The sequence below is a fragment of the Colletes gigas genome, unplaced genomic scaffold, assembly GCF_013123115.1.
Source record: "Colletes gigas isolate AHSC1104 unplaced genomic scaffold, ASM1312311v1 Colletes_gigas_Sc00012, whole genome shotgun sequence".
Taxonomy (NCBI): domain Eukaryota; kingdom Metazoa; phylum Arthropoda; class Insecta; order Hymenoptera; family Colletidae; genus Colletes; species Colletes gigas.
The window spans coordinates 5752639-5773640 of NW_025106641.1; the positions used below are offsets into that span (position 1 = coordinate 5752639).

Sequence of the window (21002 nt, forward strand, 5' to 3'; positions counted from 1 at the left end):
AAATTGCGAACGAACGAGGGACTAGACAAAATCGAAATTGTAGAAAATTCGCGTTTACACGTTTCTGTGGCTACAGTCGGCCATTCGATACCCCCCGTCGAGAGCTCGATGTGTTCTCATCAATCCGTGTCATCATTTTTTGAATATCTTCAACCTTAGTTTTCATTATAGGTTTTTCCCCTGAATATACGAGCAAAAGGAAAACCGTTATCGGTTTTCCCCGTGGGTTTTTTGTAATCTTCCTTTCGAAACGCTGAAATCCATCCAATAAACTGACCAGCATTGGATAGTACAGGATTCTGCACTGTCGCGTTTCATTATTAGTAGAAACATGGAAAATAATCTCGTCGTTCTAGGAAGTTGTTTAGTCGGGAAAAATCAAGGTATACATATTTAGTGGAATTTTTAAACAGGATAATATAAAAATTCCACGAATTAAGTAGCCTGCGCTTTCCAGAGACTGTGTCGTCCAAATTGGGATAGGAAAAATATAAAAAATTATGCTCGTTATTCGGTACTGAATTCACAAGTGACAGATAATCGATTTTTAATCCTATGAATTAAAAATAGCTTTCCTTCTGAGAAAAACGCCCCCTAGAATATGCAATCGCTGGTAGTATGTTAAGGTCAACCAACTCCCTACGACTATAATGGTTCGTGATTATGCCTAGCGAAGAACGCGAAACGATGTCATCGACCAAACGCAATTTAAATTCTCCTGAAACAGCCTACTCCATTATTCACCCGTTCCATCCATAACGCGAACCTTGCATAAAGAATCGTAGCACCAGTAAGCACGAACGCCGCTAAATGGATCTTTCGCGAAGGGAACGATTATTTTCGCGTTACTTTCGTGCCTTCTAAACATGAATCCCGGCCCACCGCACCTCATCAATCTTGAGAGAGATCTCGAGCGAGTATTTTTTGTGCTAACGATAGACTCTTAAGGGGGATTCCGGTGTAACGGCCCCAAAAAGCAGACGATTTTCGTGACTTTTCCTCGCCGATGCTCGATGATATACGAATAAACATTTTAAATTCAAACCCACCGGGATGAAAAATATTACAATCCGGGGGGAATTTCTATAAAAATCTTTGGAAAATATGTTTAACACTTTGACCATATACCACTATAATACTGGAAAAATTAATTCTCAAGTTGAGACATCGAGGGAAATAAATTTGAATAGAATTTGTGAATTTTACAATGGTTTAGAATACAAATTTTACTTTGGCAGAATATTAGACGATTTTGATCTGGCAGTGAACGTGTTAAAGGCTCTGAATTTTTTTTAGGTGTGAGGGAGTGATGATATTCGAATTAATTTGGATCTACGGGGAAATTAAAATTATTCTGACGCTTGGAAGATGAACGATCTTTTTTCATTTTTTTACAATCGAATTGTTGGGTCTCTGAAGAAGTTTATAACAAATTGAATGGGCTTTGTGGAGAATTGGTCGATAGAGTAGTTTTTTGAAAATTGCAATTTGAAAAACGTGGATACAAAGAGGGTCGCGTTCGCAATTTTTAACGAAGCTCCACGATATTTATAACCGAAAAAGAATTGTGAAAATTGACAAACATTTTCCTTCGTTCAGCTTTACGAAACTATTAAACGAGAAGAAAGACAAGCAGAAAGGAAATTACAAAGCCAAAACGCAACATCTATGTTAATTAACAATGCTATATCCAACAATCTGATTCGCAACAACCATGGGAATTATTATTTGTACGATCCAACACAGTTTTTCTCGAACATAAATTTGAAACGACTTGTAAACATCGAAGTTCCATTCTCGTGTTTCTCCCCCGGAAAACATTCTTTGTACCTTGAAAAATTCAAGCTGCCTCCTACCAGAGATACCGGCATTCGATAAAAATTCGTACGATAAAAGGTGCCTTCGGAATGCAAAACACCCATGGAATGTCTTATACAATGTATTTTGCAAACGGTCGATGTTTCTGTGATGCTGTAAAATATGTAGTTCAACAAATTTCAAAAACTTTCACAAGAATACCGAGTTAATTTCAGAATACTGCGTCCATTTTTTCAGCATATTTACACATCTCCCCCATTTAAAATATCATATGAAACGCGTAATCAATTTCTCTAATATTTACTCTCATATATCGCAGCTGCAAATACAAAACCAAATGAAAAATAAATATTTGCTGTTTAACAAACTCTGTAATTTTTAAATTTAGTCTAAATCAATACAAGTTGATTGTAAAATATTTCACAGAAACATCAGAGCATATTCAATGACTTTTATCCACATAATACATCAGAGTGGGACATGTTTATTAACGTGATAACAGGTTCCATACTATCTTCTTTCACTCAGTAATTTTATAAATATCGTCGAGATGCATTGAGATGAAAGTATACAAGTAATTTCGTAATTACAATATTATAAAGAATGTACTTAGACATTAAATTTATAAGTATTGCCATGAAATTGCACCCAAGTAGCCAAGTTACTTCTATTAAAATGAATTCTCGAGGTGCAAAGGGTCCCCATCGATCTGTCATTTGCGTTTCCATAATTCTACAATTCGAAATTCCAAATTGCCCCGAAGCGAAGGGGCTCGAGTGGCCAGTAATTCTGCGACTTTCGATTCCAGTGACGTCCGTTAATCAGAGTCCTTGGCGGTGGTAGACGTTCGATCTCGACGTACCACATAAAATTTCCTGTAACCCGACTGGTTCCGGCGGCGTCGGTGCATTTTTATCGCGCATCTTCGATCCGTTCTCATAAGAGATTTTATCGTCGGCCCCGATGGAACTCTTCTCGAGTGCATTTGCGAACCGATGATTGCTTCTCGGCGGTATCATGTTCGACGAGGAACCCGTCGTCGCCCCACCCACGCGCTCATCGAGGGGGCGGAAAATAAGCAAGGGTAAAGAGTCGGCGTGTTGTCTTTTTGCTCTCGAACCGCCCCGCGAGAAGGAAAACGAGAAAATCAGGCTGAACGGACGAGAGAGAGAGATGAGGAAAACCGAGCAAACAAGAAGGCGGAACGAATGAGATTCGTTCGTTTGGCGGAAGGCACGTCTCGCCTTTCGTACTTGAAAATACATAATTCACCTCTGTTTGCCGCGGGACTAAATCGATCGATCGTTAATCCGTTTTCTTCCTCGCCTATTGTCCCCCCGCTCGACCAAGAATTACGCCCAACGAATACGCCGACGAGGGAATTAATGCAACATCCCCCCAAACCGGTCGCGATTCCGTATTGTCGCGCATCTTAATCCTCGAATGGCAACGTGGCTCTTCGAAATCGTAAATCCCCCGGCCGTTTCGATAAGAGTTCGACTGTTTTTTTCCCCCCCCGAACGCGAACGACCATTGTTCCCGCTGAACGTGGTAAATTGACCGATCCTGGAGGAGGCAACGAAGCAATCACGCTTGGAAATAATTCTCGCGAATTTCGCCCGTAGTTTCGCCGGGGAGGGGATGATGAATTCCTTCGTCGGTGCTCGTGGCTTGATTGCGTGTACCGGTGTTCCTCAAACTGTGGTCCGAGGACCCCCGAGGCTCGCTGTTCGCCAAAACCGATTATTCAGCCGAGGAATCTTGCAAAGACACTCTGAGATTTTGAAAATATTCAGAAAAGTATTTTCTGTCCGTTTTCGTTTCAATCCGTTCAGAAGTTATGATGTTTCAAAGATACAAATGAAATTTCAGGGAAAATTCTCATATATGGTCAGACATTAGATTTTCGGTAATTTTTTTCTCGAAAGTGCGTGGGAATTTGAGGGTATGTCTACTCACCAAAAATGATTGTAATTGACCCCCACAACCGACAATAATTTTTTCAGAATGATTTGAAACACATGAAATTTCAGGGAAAATTGTCATATATGGTCAGACATTAGATTTTCGGTAATTTTTTTCTCGAAACTGGGTAGGAATTCGGGGGTATGTCTCTTCACCAAAAATGATTGCAATTGCCCCCTGTAACCGAAAATAATTTTTTCAGAGTGATTTGAAACTTTTTAACGAAGCCTTAGTCAACAAATTGATATTCTTGATTTTATTTTATTTTGGCTTCTAGAATCTCTCATTAAAATTTTTTCCCAGGAGTGCACAACTTGCAATTTTATTTTTACAACCCTCTCTGACAAAAGAAATAATATCCAGTTGAAAAGCGAAATAAAAACCTCGAAGGGTTGATGATTGATATGTTCGAAGCTCGCTTTTTTGTGCAACGAGTATGATTATCAGGGAAGTGTATGCACCTTAATTCTATAAAGGTGTGAGTAGAAACCAGTTTCTAGGATCTCGAAAGGTATTAATAGCGTTCGACCTTACGTCACCCTCTCTAAATCGTGAAATAGGGGTTGGCTAAGGACCTGGCTACGAAACGAGGGAGACGATGCTTTCTGGCAAGAGATCTGTATGAAACAGCGCGTCACTTGACCCGGTACAGCGACGCCTAGACTCGTATGCAAAACTTCCGAATAGCAACATTTCTGGCATTCGCTTCTCCGATCCAACAAAGACTGTCGAGTCGACCTGTTTCTAATGAACCACCCTGTGGACGCTGCTGTACACGTATGTACGTAGATCGACGGTGTGATTTTACAGCATGAGAGGGGAGGGGAAAAAAAAGTAATTCTACGATCGTTAAAAAACTCGAACACACCGTGCAAAGTACCGGACCGTAAAACCGTGTTACCAAAACGTGCTTGATTATAGAATCGCGCTCAGAAATGGACGCTACACGCTTTTTTCCGCGTCGACGAGAAATAAAATTTCGATACTTTGGGAATACTACGCACGCGACACCCACGCCACTCGTAAATTTCAAAATGACCTTTTAACGCGTTGACTGCCCCGTTAACCGTGCGTTAACTTTTTGGATTCGAGTGCATCGGCTCTGGATCATTTTCAAAGTATACAAATCGAATATAATCGAAATCTGAACGAATAAACGTCGAAGCCACGATCTCAACGCTTTTGCGATAACTACTGTCAACTAATTTCTTCGTGGTCGTTAATTCGAAGAATTGAGTTTCGATCGACTTCCCGTCATTTTCGTCCGGCGTGTGACGTGTAAATGTATCTAGGACGAGATCCAATGGCCGCTAACCGGCTCGGTGCGCGTACGTGGCGTCTAAAGGGCAGTAACTGACCGTGATATTAATTGCTTTCTGGCTATTAGCGAATGGTACCTCGGAGATCTCGCAGAGGGAGTGGCGGAGCCCTGTAGGACCGTTTGCCATTAACATTAACGCGACGCGATACGCTTTGCTCGTTCCGAGGCGCACAAGTCCGTGTACGTACGCTTAAATCACCGGGTCCGGCAGAAAGCGAAAATGCCCCCCGTCCATTGTTTATCGCGTCGACAACGTGCACACGAGTCGCCGCTGAAAGTTAAACTGCAACGCGACGACCAATCTCGTACCCGTGTCGCCTCTCTTCGTTTATTTCCTGCCTTTGTGTACATTTCCGTTCGCCAACCCCCTTGTCCTTGCTTCCTAACCCTTCGTCAAGGATCTCGAAACGAGTCTAAAGATGTTTGCAAGATGTCTGGTCCCTTCAGAGACTCGCCAAGAAAAGTCCACGACTTCTTGTCCCGACAATTTTAACGATCAGTGTTTTATAAAATTGAAATAGTTTTCTGTTCTTCTTGAACTTTGTATATTTATATTTACCACGAAAAGTTATTTCGAACCCTTATGGAGTCGAATAATATTTTTTGAGGGGAAAAAACTAAATTTCAGGATTTATACGTTGTGTGAGAATTATTGAAGCAAACGTGCGTGTTATAGCTATTCCTATTTTATGTTTTTCGTATCTCTCGCTCGTCCATGAAAACATGCTCGTATCTGACGATATATTTTTGTTTTCGACGCTGGCTGGAAGAAATATCGGTTTGGTCCGGAGCTGACGCAATTTGGTACAACGATATCCTTCTCGAAGGCCATTTTTACACCTCTGGCAGAAATAGGTGTCCATGATTCATTCGTTAAGAAATGATATAACAAATAGAGAACGAGAAGAGTATCATAATGATCGTTTCTAAAAAGAATGTACGTCGAAGTCAACTTTGGCATCGCGTGGAGAATTTATTCGATTCCCACGATGTGTCGCGAGAGATTTAAAGCCAGTCTTGACGGTTGCACATTATCGTGTAAGGAAATTTCGCTGAAGGCAGGTTGAAGGGAACGGGAAAGGTGGAAATCTGTCTGTGCGAGATACGACGAGTAGGGTGTACGCTGGAGAACCTTCCATTCAGAATCTTGAACAACCATTTTTGTTAAATCTGCTGTGTGGGGTCGAGTGTTGCCGCGTTGGAGGAGCAACACGTGTCGGAGATGCTCGTTTTTATTCGCCCGGAGACTCCATACTTTTTAACCCACAACTTTACCGTTATCAAGGCGGGACGATAATGTCAAGGAAACCACGACAAAAAGAAGCTAATGACGAAGTGGAAGGCACAATGGAACTGCTCCGTACTCCACTTTACGCGTTAAATCCCTTCAAAATTATCAAGACGTTCGTGCAAAAATAGTTTCAGGAAAGCGAGCGTATCAATATTTTCTCAGTTATTGTATAATACGATATAATCATCGGAAAATAAAATACAAAAAATAATATTAATGGACAGATCTGCTCGATGTGTCTGACCATCGATCACTGTTTCTACTAGAAATTAATTTTTAATTTACGTAATTAAAAACAAAAATTGGGATCATTCTGATGGAAAAAAAAATCTAGAAATCCCACAATTCCATTTCCCACGTTCCTCGAAGCTCCACAAGGGCAGAGATTCCATTCGTCGAAAAACTGTTCGTGGCACGTTTTTACGTTCGATCTGAATTTTATATATAACGATACTAATCTCGCCCACCGACGAACAACGATGAAAAAGCGAGGAAATTTGTCACGTAATCGACGATACGGGGTTCGATTCCTCCCCCGTTGCGTGCGACTCGCGTATTTTTCATTCGGTGACAAATGGCGCGTATTAATGAGCACCGCGAGAGATATCGATCGATCGTTCCCCGTTTAGTATCGATAAGCAATCGACCGGGACCCGGTGTCGTGGCCCCGATGAATCAATCCGTAGGAAAACGCGATTCTCCGGGCCCCGTGCAAACACTTTTCTATTCACTTCACTATTTGCGATTTACCAGCTTGGATCGGTCATTTGCGTATTCAAAATAGTTTCGAAAATTTACTAATGCGTACCGACGACTTGCGTCAATACCAATTCATTCGCTGTTAAAACGATTCGCAAACACGCGATCGTTGATTAAGTTTCGACTCGACCGGATGCGTAGCTCGTTCGTTATAAAAATGTTGCCCGAATGGAAATTTCGCGATAACAAACGGTTTTTAATGGCGGAAGGGGCATTAAAATTTCCCGGTTTTTGGTCGATAAAAATACGGCGAGATCGATGCCCGCGGACGTACTTATTGCACTTAAACGGAGCTGCTAATGATTAACGGGAACTCGATGTAATGATAATGTATCGTCGATCGCTGTGAATTAACGACGAATGAATTACATATGCGTTTGCAATAAGTGCGACACCGTCGCTGATTTATCGCTTCTGTATCGAAATCCGGGGTATGCTCCAATTACGTGGCTGATGTCGCTTCTGTTTTTACTGCACGGGTGTAATGTACTAAAAATAATGAAATAATTAAATCGTAAATTTGATACAACCGAGGGTTGATAATTCGTATCGTTTAACTTCGAAAATATTGATTTACGAGACCGATACCGCCTTCCGTTCGAGTAATATAAAAGTAATGGAAGTTCGATATCTGAATGTTGCATTCGTTTATGCGGGGGCGTATCTCATAAAGCACGACAAACTGTTTAATAAAGATACTGCTGGCTTAATGGGACCCGGAGGACAGGGATGGCAACCCCATCGTTCTTTTAAATGGGCACGTTACTGCATTTGTTAATATTTCGAATAATAGGGAATAACGTTGTTAAAAATTCTGCACGAATACGAGTGGAATATTAATTATCTTCAACAGGGACCAATTTACGTTTTATCAATGTCGGCGTCGAGGGCTTCGAACATGGGAGCATAGTTATCGATCACGGTTGAACGACCCTCTTCAGAATAATAAACACAAACGATAAAAATTATTTGTCTCCGTGTACCACTTTAATTAAGAACAATAAAGTTGGTACGATGTGCTTGGATAAACAACACGTTGCAAACACAATAATAATAGAAATTAACGAAATGTCAATTCCGGGGGAAAGAAAATAATTCTAGCAACGTACGTAGCGCCGATAACTCATAGAAAAATTGTTATTAATTTTTATTTACTCGAGTGATAAAATAACAAATAAATCCTGCCTACAACAGTATTCCCGTTGACGTTTATTCGATCGAACGGTTAGCTTTTCATTTGTTCGTAGCGAAATATTTCGTTCCGCGATCGAAATTTGTATTTTCATTTAACGACCGACCAAACAAACAGTTGTTTACTTTCTAATCGTTAGTCGACATTTCTATCCGAATAGAATTTTTCCCCCGACGAGACAAAATTCTAACATTATAATTCATTGTGAAATATTTCCACGATTGAAATTTTTATCTGAGATTTAATTTAAAATTTATAACCTCGTCAAAATTCATGTATTTTCTTAGCAATGACTATCTTTCGCGAACGACACAGACGCAACGTGTTAGAGTAATTCAAATAAGAATCCTATGGAATGGTAATAATGGTGTTTGGATGAGTGGAAATTTACCTTGAAAGGCAGCCTCGAAGGTGGTCTTCTCCTCGACGGGGTTCTGCCCGAGCACCAAGATGACCGTCAAATGAGCGAGGATCACGAGAAACCGGCAAACACGTAGTTCGGCCATCGTCCTGCGATGTACATGCACCCGCTGGCCCGCGAGACAGAGTTCACTTTTGCATTTCACGTCTAGCCGTACCGGAACTTCTCGATCGGGCAATCGATTACCCCGCGGTCGACTCTCGGCGTCGAGCGCGCACTAAATCCGCGTCGGGAAACGGGGCACACTTTCTGCAAAAGGATAAACGGCGTGACGAGCACCGCGTAAAACACTGGGCCGTCTCTCGAGAAACACTTTTCTTTTTTTGTATTTTCTATCTCCCGCGAAACAACGGGGAAAGGCACTCGGTCAAGTGTCTCGGAACATGGCCGAAACTCCGATGGAACGAGATACGAGGTCGTGTCAAGGTAACGCATCGACGTGTGTAACGACAACTTCGCGAGGACAAAAAGCGGACCGTTGGGCCACTGCAAACTCTGCGTGTACGTGTGCGTTCGTGTCGGAGACAATATTGACTCGGCAATCGCAGGATATTTCGAGGGAAAAAAATTAGTCAAGAATAAAGAGTCTGCTTAGTTCGTGACGTCATAAAGAATTTTTCCAATTGAATTTCCCCCGGCTCGCGAATTTCGACGTGAAATCGATTTCGTACGGTGTCAAAGTTGCTTTCTCAATTTTCTTTCTCGTTCTACGCGAGCGTGACGGATATTAAATTAACTTTGTACCGACCCCAACGTTCCCTGCAATATTCACCGTTCGATTTCGACTACACACACGCACGCACACGCGATGCTTCTTTCCCTGGTCCTTTTCGACATCGGCTGCAATTTAACATCCAGGCGTGTAATGAGACCCTTATGATATTTACCGTCGGCGAATGATCGGTCTCTATTTGCCCGGCGATATCCGATGCAAATTCACTCGACACGGTATGCATAACAATATATCGGTATGCATATTTCAACCGCGGCTCACAGAGGGAACACACTTTTCCAACAACGAAACGAGGAACGATGGAAGACCAGAACGAAATAAGGCCTTTGTACGAATTCACCGTGTATCCTCGAGGCAGCGACGACGCCGGAATAAGTCGGGCCAGAGGACGAACGCGACGTCTACTGTTTACTTGGAACGAGCGTCGCAGGGGGGGGGGGGAAACAAATTCGTGATTTCTCGAAACCAAACAGACGACCTCTCTCGAGACGATGCGAACTGTTACGTTACGATAGAACCGCGATTCCTTGACACGACCGGGCGACTGAAGGCTATCGAACTCTCTCTGCCTTCCTTAAACTTCCCAAAGGTCAACGGCCATAATCGAACTGCTGGAAATATCGCAGTTCCGACGCGCGTAATGAAATCGACCGCTAAAGCACCGAATAACAGTTAACGATTCACGTTCCGGAGCACGAAAACAGCGTTTGGCTCCTGAAAATAATTCAACAATACCTATGAATTAATTGAAAAAACTCCACCAGGTGTAAATAGTCGTAAACAAATTGATTGTCATGGTTTAAAACCACGATTAAAAGGACTTTGAGGGTCGAATCCCCTCTGTAACATAAATTATATTTGTAAAATAGTTATTCTAAAAACTACTATATCAAATCGATCTCCAAAAAATATAGATAACGGGTACTAAAACACACGTTACACAGTTGACAAGAAACTTTCAAAGTAAAGGAATATAGTTTAAAGGTGTCGGGAGAGTCACGTTTTCAAATTGAAAAAAAAGAACACGCGTGACACTGTGGGACCAGAATGACGCACTTCGGTGCGCAGAATGGAAAGATTAACGTCGAAACGAAACGTATCGTGGAATAGGAAGGCAGAGGAGAACACGGTGGTAAAAAAAGTACGGGCAAGAGCGTTCGAAACGTGGCTGGACGAGGGACGGTCACGTCGGTCCCGTCGTACCTGTTGGAGAATTCACGCGACCGTCGGTTCCGCGGACGAAACGATGTGGAATACGTCGGTCGAATGGGAGTTTGCAACACACGCGAACTCGAACCGTGAAAGGAGCTCCGCGACAGCCGTCGACGCCGGCCGGTGTCTCCAATCGAACTGCGGGGGTTGGTCGACGGTGGCGCCGCCGAGGGACGCCGAACGTCGCCGTGCGGCATGCGTCATAACGCCACCGCCTTCGATCGGCCGCCATTTTTTTTTTGTTCGCCGCGTTACTAACCCCTTGAAAACATTCCGCCCCGAAACGGCGTGTTTCCCGATCGCCCGGCACCGGGGGGGGGCCACGCGCAGTCGTTCCTCCCGCGAGAAAAAAAAGATCGGTTTCACGCCGTTTCGAAAATTTTCTGCTCCCCGCAAAAGATACTCGGGTCGCGCGTCCCGTGACATCGCGACCGACGGGGGGTCGTCGCGTATCGCGCATTGAATTTTCCGTAACTTCGTTTTTCGTTTCGATCCGAGCCCGAAATGCGCGTCGTTCGTCGAACATTTCGCACGGTTGATCCTACTAGTTCCCGACACGGAAGTTTTTTTTATACGTTTCCCGGACCATTAACGGCGCTATTGTTCCGGTTCGTTAAAAGGTTAGTGAATCTCCTTCCTTCACGCTTTGTCTATCTGATTTCCGGGACAACGATCGACCCGTTTCTGGTGACGCGAAACGACGGAATGTTTCGCGAATTAGGAAATTGTTTAATGTCTCAAAATAAATTTCCAATGTATTTGAAAGACTATTCTTTGTTTTATGTTGATGTTTCGATTGTGTATGCTTATCCAATGGCATCGAATTTTGTGTACAAATGCTGTAGTTTTTATTCTTGCTACGCGATGCTGTATATTTATTCATTAATTTGGCAAATAGCTTTCGTGACTTACACGGAAGATTCCGTGCCTCCCCATCCGTGAATCTCTCGCTTATGGCCCCCAAGAGATACACTATGACTCACTGAGGGGACCATATGGCTCCCATTGAGAATCACTGTACTAATGGAAGGGTGGAGGCTTCTTTTCCAGGTTTATCCGCTATTTCATTTAGGGAAACGACTATGCATGCTAGAATCCATGCAAGTGATCTGTCTTATTTGGAATTCAACGATCCACCGTACCATTAATTGCACCTCTCCAATCGATGAAGATTATGCATTTCTTGTTAAGAAACTTGCAGGCGATTTTACACCAAATTGAACCATCGAATACTGTTTATTGGTTGTTAATATCAAAAATTTATAAAGTGAATAAATAAATACTATGCTTTTAAATATTTCCACCCTTATTACGTGTCCTTGTTACAGTCGATCCCAGTTATAACGAGCAAAGAGCCATAATTGATTTTCATTTACTAGTATCTTCATACAATTGTTCACTTTGCAACGCAAAACTTTCGGGAAACTTTAAAAATGTTCAAATTCGTAATGAAAACTTTAATTAAAACCATGTATATCGTTAATTAATATTGCTTAAAAGTATACAAATTTTCAAATTACAAATTGTGTCTGATATTCAATATATTCTAAATGATACAAGAATAATAATGGAATTTCATAAAATCAAGACAATTCCAAAGAAAACCAATAATCATTTACCATTTTATATTTCCCCAACCATAAATAAAGAAACAACGGACGAGGAATAAATAATTTGCGACGTTACTTAAGCGAACGCTCCTCATAATAAAAGAAACATAACCGTGTTCTGAAATTAAAATGTTATTCACACATGTTATTTATTGTTTATTATTTGAATACAAAATTCGCCAAACTCTGCGTTTAACTCATTACTAATATACAGCGAGTAATGGTTATAACGAGGAAATTTGTCCGGTCCCCCGGTGCTCGTTATAACAGAGTTCGTCCGTATTTAACCTAATATTTTATTTCATACGAGAGGCACCGTAAAAGCGCTGTAAAACTCGTGCAAAAGTATTCTGGTAAAAAGAAAAAAGAAGAGAAAGAAAATATCGTGAACGAAAGATCCGCACTCCATATTTACAATTATACAAAATCATTCTTACGGCGCATTAAAAAAATAATTCTCCCGTCGCGAGAGCCGAACGAGTATGTTTGACACGGCCGATTTCCCATTAAATTATCCGAGTCGTACACTCGAGTGTGCTACAATATGCATAACAATAAAACGTATCAACGAGCAAATTCAAATTTCCAGTTAACAATCAGGCGCAACAATAGTACGGTCACAAAGGACTGAAATTCACGACGCATCCGCGAGGTCGAAATTTACAGTCGTCGCTGCGAATGTTAACGCGATACAAGAGAGCTTTTAATGTAAAAGAAATAATTACCGGTAGCGCGACGAGGTGGGGGAGGGAGGGGGGGCCTCGACTTTCGCCGAAGCAAATTCAAATTCCGCTCGAATCGATTAACGAACCCGCTTCTCGCGGTTAATCGAGTTCTAGTTCTCGTTCTGCAGGACCTTAACGATAAACGAATAATCTTTGCCGCGGAAAACTCAAAGCGACGGAAACCTTGAAACGTCTGCGACGGAATAAAGTTGCTCGTAAGGGGTGGCAACGACGTCGTGGAAATTAGGCGAAACGTCGATATGGAAATTTACGCGTGGAATCGCGTGCACGCGATGTATTCCTGGTTGCGCGATAAATCGAGACATAGAAGTATTTGTACCGAATTATATTACTCTCTGCACAATATTCTATCATACATACATATATATATATATATATTTATTAACAATATCAATAACATACGAACAAGACTATTGTATCAGTTAATTAAGCGTGATCCCGTGACACTTCGCCGAAATTCGGTTTTGCAATCGTTCGCGGGACAACGCCGATCGTAGTAAAAAATAATTCTGAACACGTGTAAAAATCAAAAAATACGTTACGAAATCTAATACTGTAAACGTTACCATAAATATAGATACTGCGTATACCTTAACGGAAAATATAAACTTACAAGTAAATGTCGTAAAGCGTTTCTTCCATTCGTCGCGAGCAAATTTCGGTTTATTCGATTACATCAATTATCGAAACGATCTCGTGTTTCTGGTCCTCTTCGAGGATTTTTAAAAACGGTTTCTCGCCCTTGTGACAATTTTTGGATACAAAAATCGGCGAAGAGGGCTCGTAGCAAGGTTGCAGGGGTTTCGATGAATTATGTAGTTAAATAAATAAATTGCTCGCGAGGAACGGAAGAGGTGCTTTATTGTTTTCTTCCCATAAGCAAAAATTAAGTTTAATTAAATTGTAAGAGCACCTTACGGACGGACCTCTCAAAGAGGATTCTAGAGCCTAGAGGGGAAAGGAAGTACATGTTACAAGCAATATCGCGATTATAAACAAAATTATTGGCGTTCTCGTGCTTGTCGGAATGAAAAGAAAAATAACACGTTTGTATGGAAATTTCTGTTTAAGTCGCGATCGTATTTTGGACGGATATTCTGCGAATAGTTTGAACAATTTGAGCGATCGTCGATTCGATGAAAAAGGTATCGAAGTCAGTCTGAGAGGAAGAAACGTATTTTGTACGTACCAGACCTGTGCAAATTTTTAAAAAAGTAGTAAATACTTGGAGTAATATTTCGGTTTCTGACCACCTGAAATGTCTATTTGGAAAACTATTTCAGATAGACTTTGAAACGATAAGTATTATAGTCTTTTGCACAATGAGAAAGTATGTTATTCTAATTTCTTTAACCCTTTAACGACGGAAAGAAATCTATAATTTCCTGTGTATATGTATATACATATAATATACATTTCGTGGATATTTGTAATTCATACAAATCATCAAATGAAGCGCGTCATATTAATTTACTTCTTTCTTTTTCTCTCCCAATCGTTATCATCGTTTTAACGACGGACAGAGATTTTATTTCCGCTCAAACGCATCGTGTATCGTTACTATTCGATCGTATTTAAGTTTCAGTTTAACATGTAGTCCGTATTAATATCTGTAATAATCTCCAACTTTTCCTTCCTTCAGAGTGTCTCGCGAACGACACGAATTACGAGTCGACCCCAGTTCAGACGAGTCGGTTATTTCCAAGAGCATCCCGCCGTATCGCCGTCCCGAATATGCACAAATATTAATTTTCGAGAAGTTATTTCGCGAAACGAGATAATTATGTTTCGGAGACCGAAGCAAGTCGACGTTATTCGGAGCAGCGTTTCAAAATTGCTCGAAGTCTGGTACGTACCCGTCGTGGACGGAAGAGGCAATCGAATCAGTATCGTACCGTCGCTACTTAACGCGATAATAACATTTGCAGCACGGTACCTACCGTCGCTAATTTCATGCTACTTTCCAGGGTTCGATGCAGTCGAACAATGTTGTCATATAATTCACACTCCCGGGTTCCATAGTGCTCTAAACGATGACTTACGCCGTATCCAGGCTCGTTTGCATATAGACAGTCACTCGAGAAACGTACTTGCGCGAGGCGGTTCGAAACTTATCGCGCGACAACGAGCCGCGATAATGCTCCTTCCCGCGACCGAGGCACCGCGCAATCAGACGATGCAAATCCCGCGTTTGCCTCGCCGTTAAACGACGGTTAATAATTCTTAATGGTGTTCGTGATCGAGACCCACGTATCTTCTATCGGCGCCAGCACGGTGATCACGATCAACGCCGCCGCGAACAGGACGATCACCACGAAATACACGCCGAAGATGAATTTCCTGATCCCCGAGTGCTGTCGAACAGTACGGGAAATTAGAGTGGGCGGGGAAATCATGGTCGCCAGCGACGGGAGGGGAGAACGATACCCTATCGATACTTTATCGATACGCGTTCTTTAATCTGGGAAAGTTGATTCAATTTTTTTTATGTTACAAATTTTAAGAATACTTCTCTTCAAACATATGTATGAAACGGAGCTTCATTGACCTACTAGTTTTATTTTTTAAAAATTATCAATGAAATGTAGAGGGATGAAACATCCATCAGAAATAAAATTTAATGGAACATTTTAAAAATAGTATTTTCCATTAGAAAATCACTGCTTCATTCCCTCGGAATATTTTCTTATTTGAAGTATTCGAGTTCCAATAGTACCACAACCCCAATTCGAACGTTGAACCCTTGGCCCCCCGAATTAAGAATACGAATCATTTTGTTGTGAAATTTACAGTAATGTAGAAACTTAAGATGAACGAATCGATACCAATTACCAAAGATTTCTGTGTTTGTTGATACCTCCGAGTAAATAGTTTGAACATCGTCGATATCAGTCCCGTCGCTGGTTGTAAACATTCTTGGGTCATCGTGGCGATTTTTATTAGCTAAAAAACTTACGGGAGCATCCTGTCTCGCATCCGGATGTACCATCGAGCCGCGGGAGTGGGTGTCCTTCATGGGGAACGAATTCACCCTCTGACTGGCCTGCACGTCGGAGGCGCATCCGACGAACTGAAACACAGATCGATCTTCTTCGTTATGCGCGTAACGCACGTGTTGTACGAGCACCGGGGTGGCCAGAACGTTACAAATTTCGTGATTGTTCCAGCGCGGCGTCACTAAATCGCGCGATCGCGGCGATTTTCGACGCCGGCACAATACGATCAAAGGTGAAATGTTTCGGATATAATGTATAACTGACTCGTTCGTTGTTATTAACGCGCACTTTCGAAGAGAATGCCCGGCTAATTGCATCGAAACGTTAGCAATTTGCAATGGTACACATTTAGAATTGTATTCCGTTACCCCTGAAATGTTCATTATATCGTTAATTGTTACGTTCTCGTTGTATACGATGGCTTCGGACAATTTTTCATTCGAGAGCATTAACGCGATGTACACTCGATCGCGTAATTATTCCGGACACTGTTAGAGTTTGTGGTACGTTATGTTACAGTATAAACAATTTTTCCTGAGAATATACCGTTGTTTAAAATATGGAGGAACAGGAAGAATAGTTGATTTGATGTGCTGCAAAAATATTGGAACATCGATAATTAATTGTTATTGTATTGTCTTTCAAAAAGTAGTTACTTTGCATTAAAATAATGGTGCATTTTGAATAGGACACTTTTGAAGAATACACAATTATATAGCTGATCTAAAGAAAAATAAAGAATATGGATTCTAACTACTTGCACATTTTAATTAATTTCCCAATAAAATGGACGTCGAGAGTTTCGCTCAGAATCCGGTCATCTGCAACATCCCAACGCTTATTTCTGATTTTGAATAATTCATCGTTCCACGCTAGCGTGAAATATCCTTCACACTTTCGCCGCGAACTTCGTCCCGCAATAATTTAAACATTCTTTGGAGGTTCTGCATCCCCCGTGCGCTTCATTTTTTCAATTCACCGACCATTCGGAGATCTCCGTTTACGGACCAAAGTGGGACACCTCGTACGGATAAAATATACAATACAGGTGTACCGGAGGGGGGCATTTGCCTTATAAATATAAAATATCATACTTACGGTGAGGATGAGGTGAGTCAGAATGTGGAATACAACGTAGGCGACCAGAATCCAGTCGACCCATTCCGGGAGTTTGGCCTTGTTCAATCGGACCGCGAAGAAAATTGCGATTACTGTGAAAGGAATTTCAATGCGTCGGTTAATCCATTGTTCGTAGGACGAATAAATAGAAAAAGAGAAACGAGCACACGCAACACTAGCCTCTCAAGACTTCGCGAATAACTCGTTTACGTAATAACTTGACTTTAAATCATTTCTAAAAGAGTTAATAATATTGTAAATTTTTTAAATTATTTTCGAATAAAAAATTATTTAATATTTTATTCGTATCCCAAACGAAACGAAGTTACTTTTCTCGAGGGGTGAAACTTACTGCCACAAATCTGCGCCGCGTTTCCAACGAACCAGTGCGCCCAATTGAATAAAGGTCTTCGAGGTGCCCCAGGATGGGGTCTAGCGGCTGCCATAAACGGTTGAATGAAGGCTAAGATCGTGGTGGCTACTCCCAGCGACGCGTGTATTATCTCCGAGCTCCACTCGCCCAGCTGGACGAATATTATTACGAACGCTGCTATCGTCATCGACCACGTGAGTATCATGAAGAATCTGTGCCACTTGGATGCAGAATAACAAGTTAAAAAAATTTTTTTACAAGATTACATAATCCTTAAGGATAGTTTATCGGTGCGATAATATTTTAAAGGGCCATTTCTCGGGAATAGCTGTTATAATAATTAGTAAACACGATCGATTGCAAAGTAGTTTCGTACACAAGCACTGTACGGGTGTTCCTTGGCTATCAAAGATAAGTTCGATGTTATCCTTGGGCGTCAGCCAAGTTTCTGTTCTTCCGCAAAGTTTAGACACTCGGGTTCTCAACGGCGTCGAGTGCGATATTGTCTTGACAAAATGGTAACGAAAGGTAAACGAAGAAGCAACAATTACGAACGTAATATCAAATCGCTAGAACGATTAATCGAACCGTTGTCACGATAATTTAGCGCCCCGTGTTCGATAACGAATGATAATTAAGGCAGCGAACGATTATCTGTAAATTTGATAAAATAAACACTCGCTTTGGCGATCCGTTGCAATTTCGTTCGAATATACCAATTAAAATCTGATTATGCTAAGTAATTAATATACAGCGAGTGTCGCTTAAATTCGGACGGTTTACGGGTACAATCGACTATTGTCTATAAAACGCGAGTACTCGAATCGAGTTAATGAAATTCCTGTACGAGCTAGCTTGACGTTTTCGTATTTCGTGCATGACGACGAAGTTTATCAACCAGTAAATTATTCTCGATTATATTCGATTTTCTATTTTATTTTTGGGTGCAAGACTATTTTCAACGCTATTTGAGTGAAGGAAAATATTATCACTACTAAAACTGATCTCACAGACGCTGATAAAACAGTATATCAGATCGAGATCCTGTGCATCAACGCGGGATTGGATCACGACGGCGTGAACGGTTAATTTTCGCGAAGATCAACAAGGAGACATTATCAAACAGCTCCGTTCACGGTTCCTCCGATTAACCTCGATCCCAAACTCATGGACCCACGGACAGGCCAGGATCGATCCGCCAAATAGGTGACCGTAGTCGACCCACGGGGTCGTTAGTTCCACGAGTGACCTTCTGGTCCCAGTTCACGCGCGCCATTACAGCAAAAATTGGATACTCACGGCGAACCAATGGTCCTTTCCGCACAACTGCGAGCTGACCCACGTTTTCCTGTAGTATCTGGCGAGGAGGATGCCGATCGACGCCGTGCCGATCCACGACGCCAGCATCAGCGCGCCGTGCACACGAATTAGGACATTGCTGGCCGTGGTATAACCGCCGACGTCGGACAGCAATTTTGCGCCGCCACTCGCGTCGTAAACGGTGTCGTGGAACCCGACGCCATTACCTGAACATTTCGACACGCGTTTCTACTTCAAAAAGTCTCCAACTCCCATTAAAAACAAAGAGTATATTAATTTGATTCAAACAGCTTCGAAGGCGACACAGTTTGCAATATGTATGGTTCGACTAGCGAAAGAAAAGCCCCGGAATGAACGCGCGGCGTGCTGTTTTTGATTTATGGGATTGTTAAACACGCCGAGAAAACCTGTCGTTCGCAAAACGGCCCGTATAATAAGGCAAGAAACCGAGGGAACAACCAACGAAAAAGTTGGAGTAACTTTGTTTCGCTTAAATTGCGAACTAAGGTTTCCAACGGCGATGTACGCAGCGGCAGAGAGCAACGTCTTTGAAACACGGGCGAAGTTTCGTTACTCGGGGCACGGGCACCGCGATGTTAGACAAATAGTTTTGAGCGAAACTCCCCCGTTCCGCCGCGCGGAGTTCCAAATGTCGTAAATCCCTCCGACAAGTGTAATAGAAAAGAACGATTACGCACTCCTTAGAGACTTCCCGGCGGCTACGAGAAGGTTGTACGGCGTGTTGACGAGGTCGTACTCGCGTCCTTGCACCACCGTTGTTTTCTCTCGCCAAAATTTACAGGCGATCGTGTCGTCCTTGACGGTGCTCGACTCCAATTGAACCGCCCCTTCCTGCTGCAACCGATAATCGCAAATGGATCAAGGTCGTTCGGGCTGCTTGGAGACCGCGGATCGACGCAATCGTTCCCACGAAGAATCGATTGCTAACAATGTTACGCGCGAAGCGAAAGTCGACCGCGGGGTTCATTGAATCGAGATCGTATTAATTTCACCTGCTCGCGAGTCGCGTGCTTGCATAACGCCGACCTCGATACAGTGGATGACCAAATTGTCAGTTACTACTGTTTAAAGCAAGTTCGATCATTCCTCCTGTTTCTCAAGACTCGCCAGGATATTCTTGCGTGACTTTGCAAATCAATTTCTTCGAATTCAAGCTATGAGGTTCTTAGAACCACTAATTTTATCTACAAATATCTATAATGCGGTGAAGTCTCATTTTCTATTACGAAACAATACCTAAGTTATCAAAGAATGTATATATATATATTCGTCATTTAATGTGTAAGCTACAATTGATCAGAATGTAATTAATAATTTGACCATCCACGGTGCAATTGCCTCAGGTGGTTTTGCTTTCAATGTGCCCCAAGCCACTACAAACCTAATTAGGGATTATGTTAATTGTAAACGCGAACGAGCTTTTGTCAAGACTTTTCATAACAAGATGAGACGAAATAATGCTACGTTTTAATCAATATTTTACGTTTGCTCGTTGGGGATGCGCACAGAGACGCGGCCGTACATTATTAACGAGTCTAATGATTTTCTGATTGTTAGTTTCGAACAATAACCGAATGGAACTCATTATTTCGACGGCTCATTATTTCGTGCAACGGAATGATATTCCAGCCGCGGAGAACCGTTTCGACATTGCAAACACCGGGGATACAAACCATGGGCTGCCGTGTATTATGCTTTCCAGAGTTCCAAGACATGTGTAAAGCAATTTCTCCACCTTCGTTCGCACACTCGACCACGCTGTCGTCGCCCTGCACAAGAGACAAAGGATTAAATAATCGTTGACGCTCGAGTTATTGAAATTTCGAGCCCCCTAAGCGAGCTAAAGAACCCCCGATCGAACCTACTTTAATTAGCACGAGTATTGCTAAAGATTCGAATTTCGCAAGCTTTTGGAGGGTTCTGTTTAGTTTGGAGACGATATAAATTGATTTTTGTCGCGTTTTATCCCCTAAAAATACATATTACAGTCAGAGGATTGGGAAGAGATTCGAGAAATGTTTAATATTGCATGAATTTGACCTGAATCTTCTATGGAACATTATAATAACTGGGCCAAGCTGTACTCTCTGATACAAAGAAAAGTT

The 21002-nt window shown here is 41.9% G+C and overlaps 2 protein-coding genes across 4 annotated transcripts in view; both read right to left on the minus strand.

Moving 5' to 3' along the window:
* The window catches only part of LOC122398727 (pikachurin), a 198469-nt gene extending 187716 nt beyond the window's left edge, over positions 1 to 10753 (minus strand). The window contains exons 1-2 of one of the 2 annotated variants that reach the window (XM_043398859.1): positions 10704 to 10753; positions 8738 to 9016 (exon numbers count right to left, since the gene is read on the minus strand). In XM_043398859.1, the coding sequence (XP_043254794.1) occupies positions 8738 to 8852 (115 nt within the window). In that variant the 5' untranslated portion in view covers positions 8853 to 9016; positions 10704 to 10753. Of the gene's footprint in view, positions 1 to 8737; positions 9017 to 9654; positions 9851 to 10703 lie in introns of those variants that run through there. The other variant, XM_043398860.1, reaches the window with a different exon arrangement.
* A 1641-nt stretch (positions 10754 to 12394) lies between these two features.
* The window catches only part of LOC122398926 (putative ferric-chelate reductase 1 homolog), a 31927-nt gene continuing 23319 nt past the window's right edge, over positions 12395 to 21002 (minus strand). The window contains exons 6-12 of one of the 2 annotated variants that reach the window (XM_043399191.1): positions 20571 to 20666; positions 19575 to 19728; positions 18856 to 19082; positions 17536 to 17776; positions 17163 to 17275; positions 16025 to 16138; positions 12395 to 15422 (exon numbers count right to left, since the gene is read on the minus strand). In XM_043399191.1, the coding sequence (XP_043255126.1) occupies positions 15282 to 15422; positions 16025 to 16138; positions 17163 to 17275; positions 17536 to 17776; positions 18856 to 19082; positions 19575 to 19728; positions 20571 to 20666 (1086 nt within the window). In that variant the 3' untranslated portion in view covers positions 12395 to 15281. Of the gene's footprint in view, positions 15423 to 16024; positions 16139 to 17162; positions 17276 to 17535; positions 17777 to 18855; positions 19083 to 19574; positions 19732 to 20570; positions 20667 to 21002 lie in introns of both variants that reach the window. The other variant, XM_043399190.1, reaches the window with a different exon arrangement.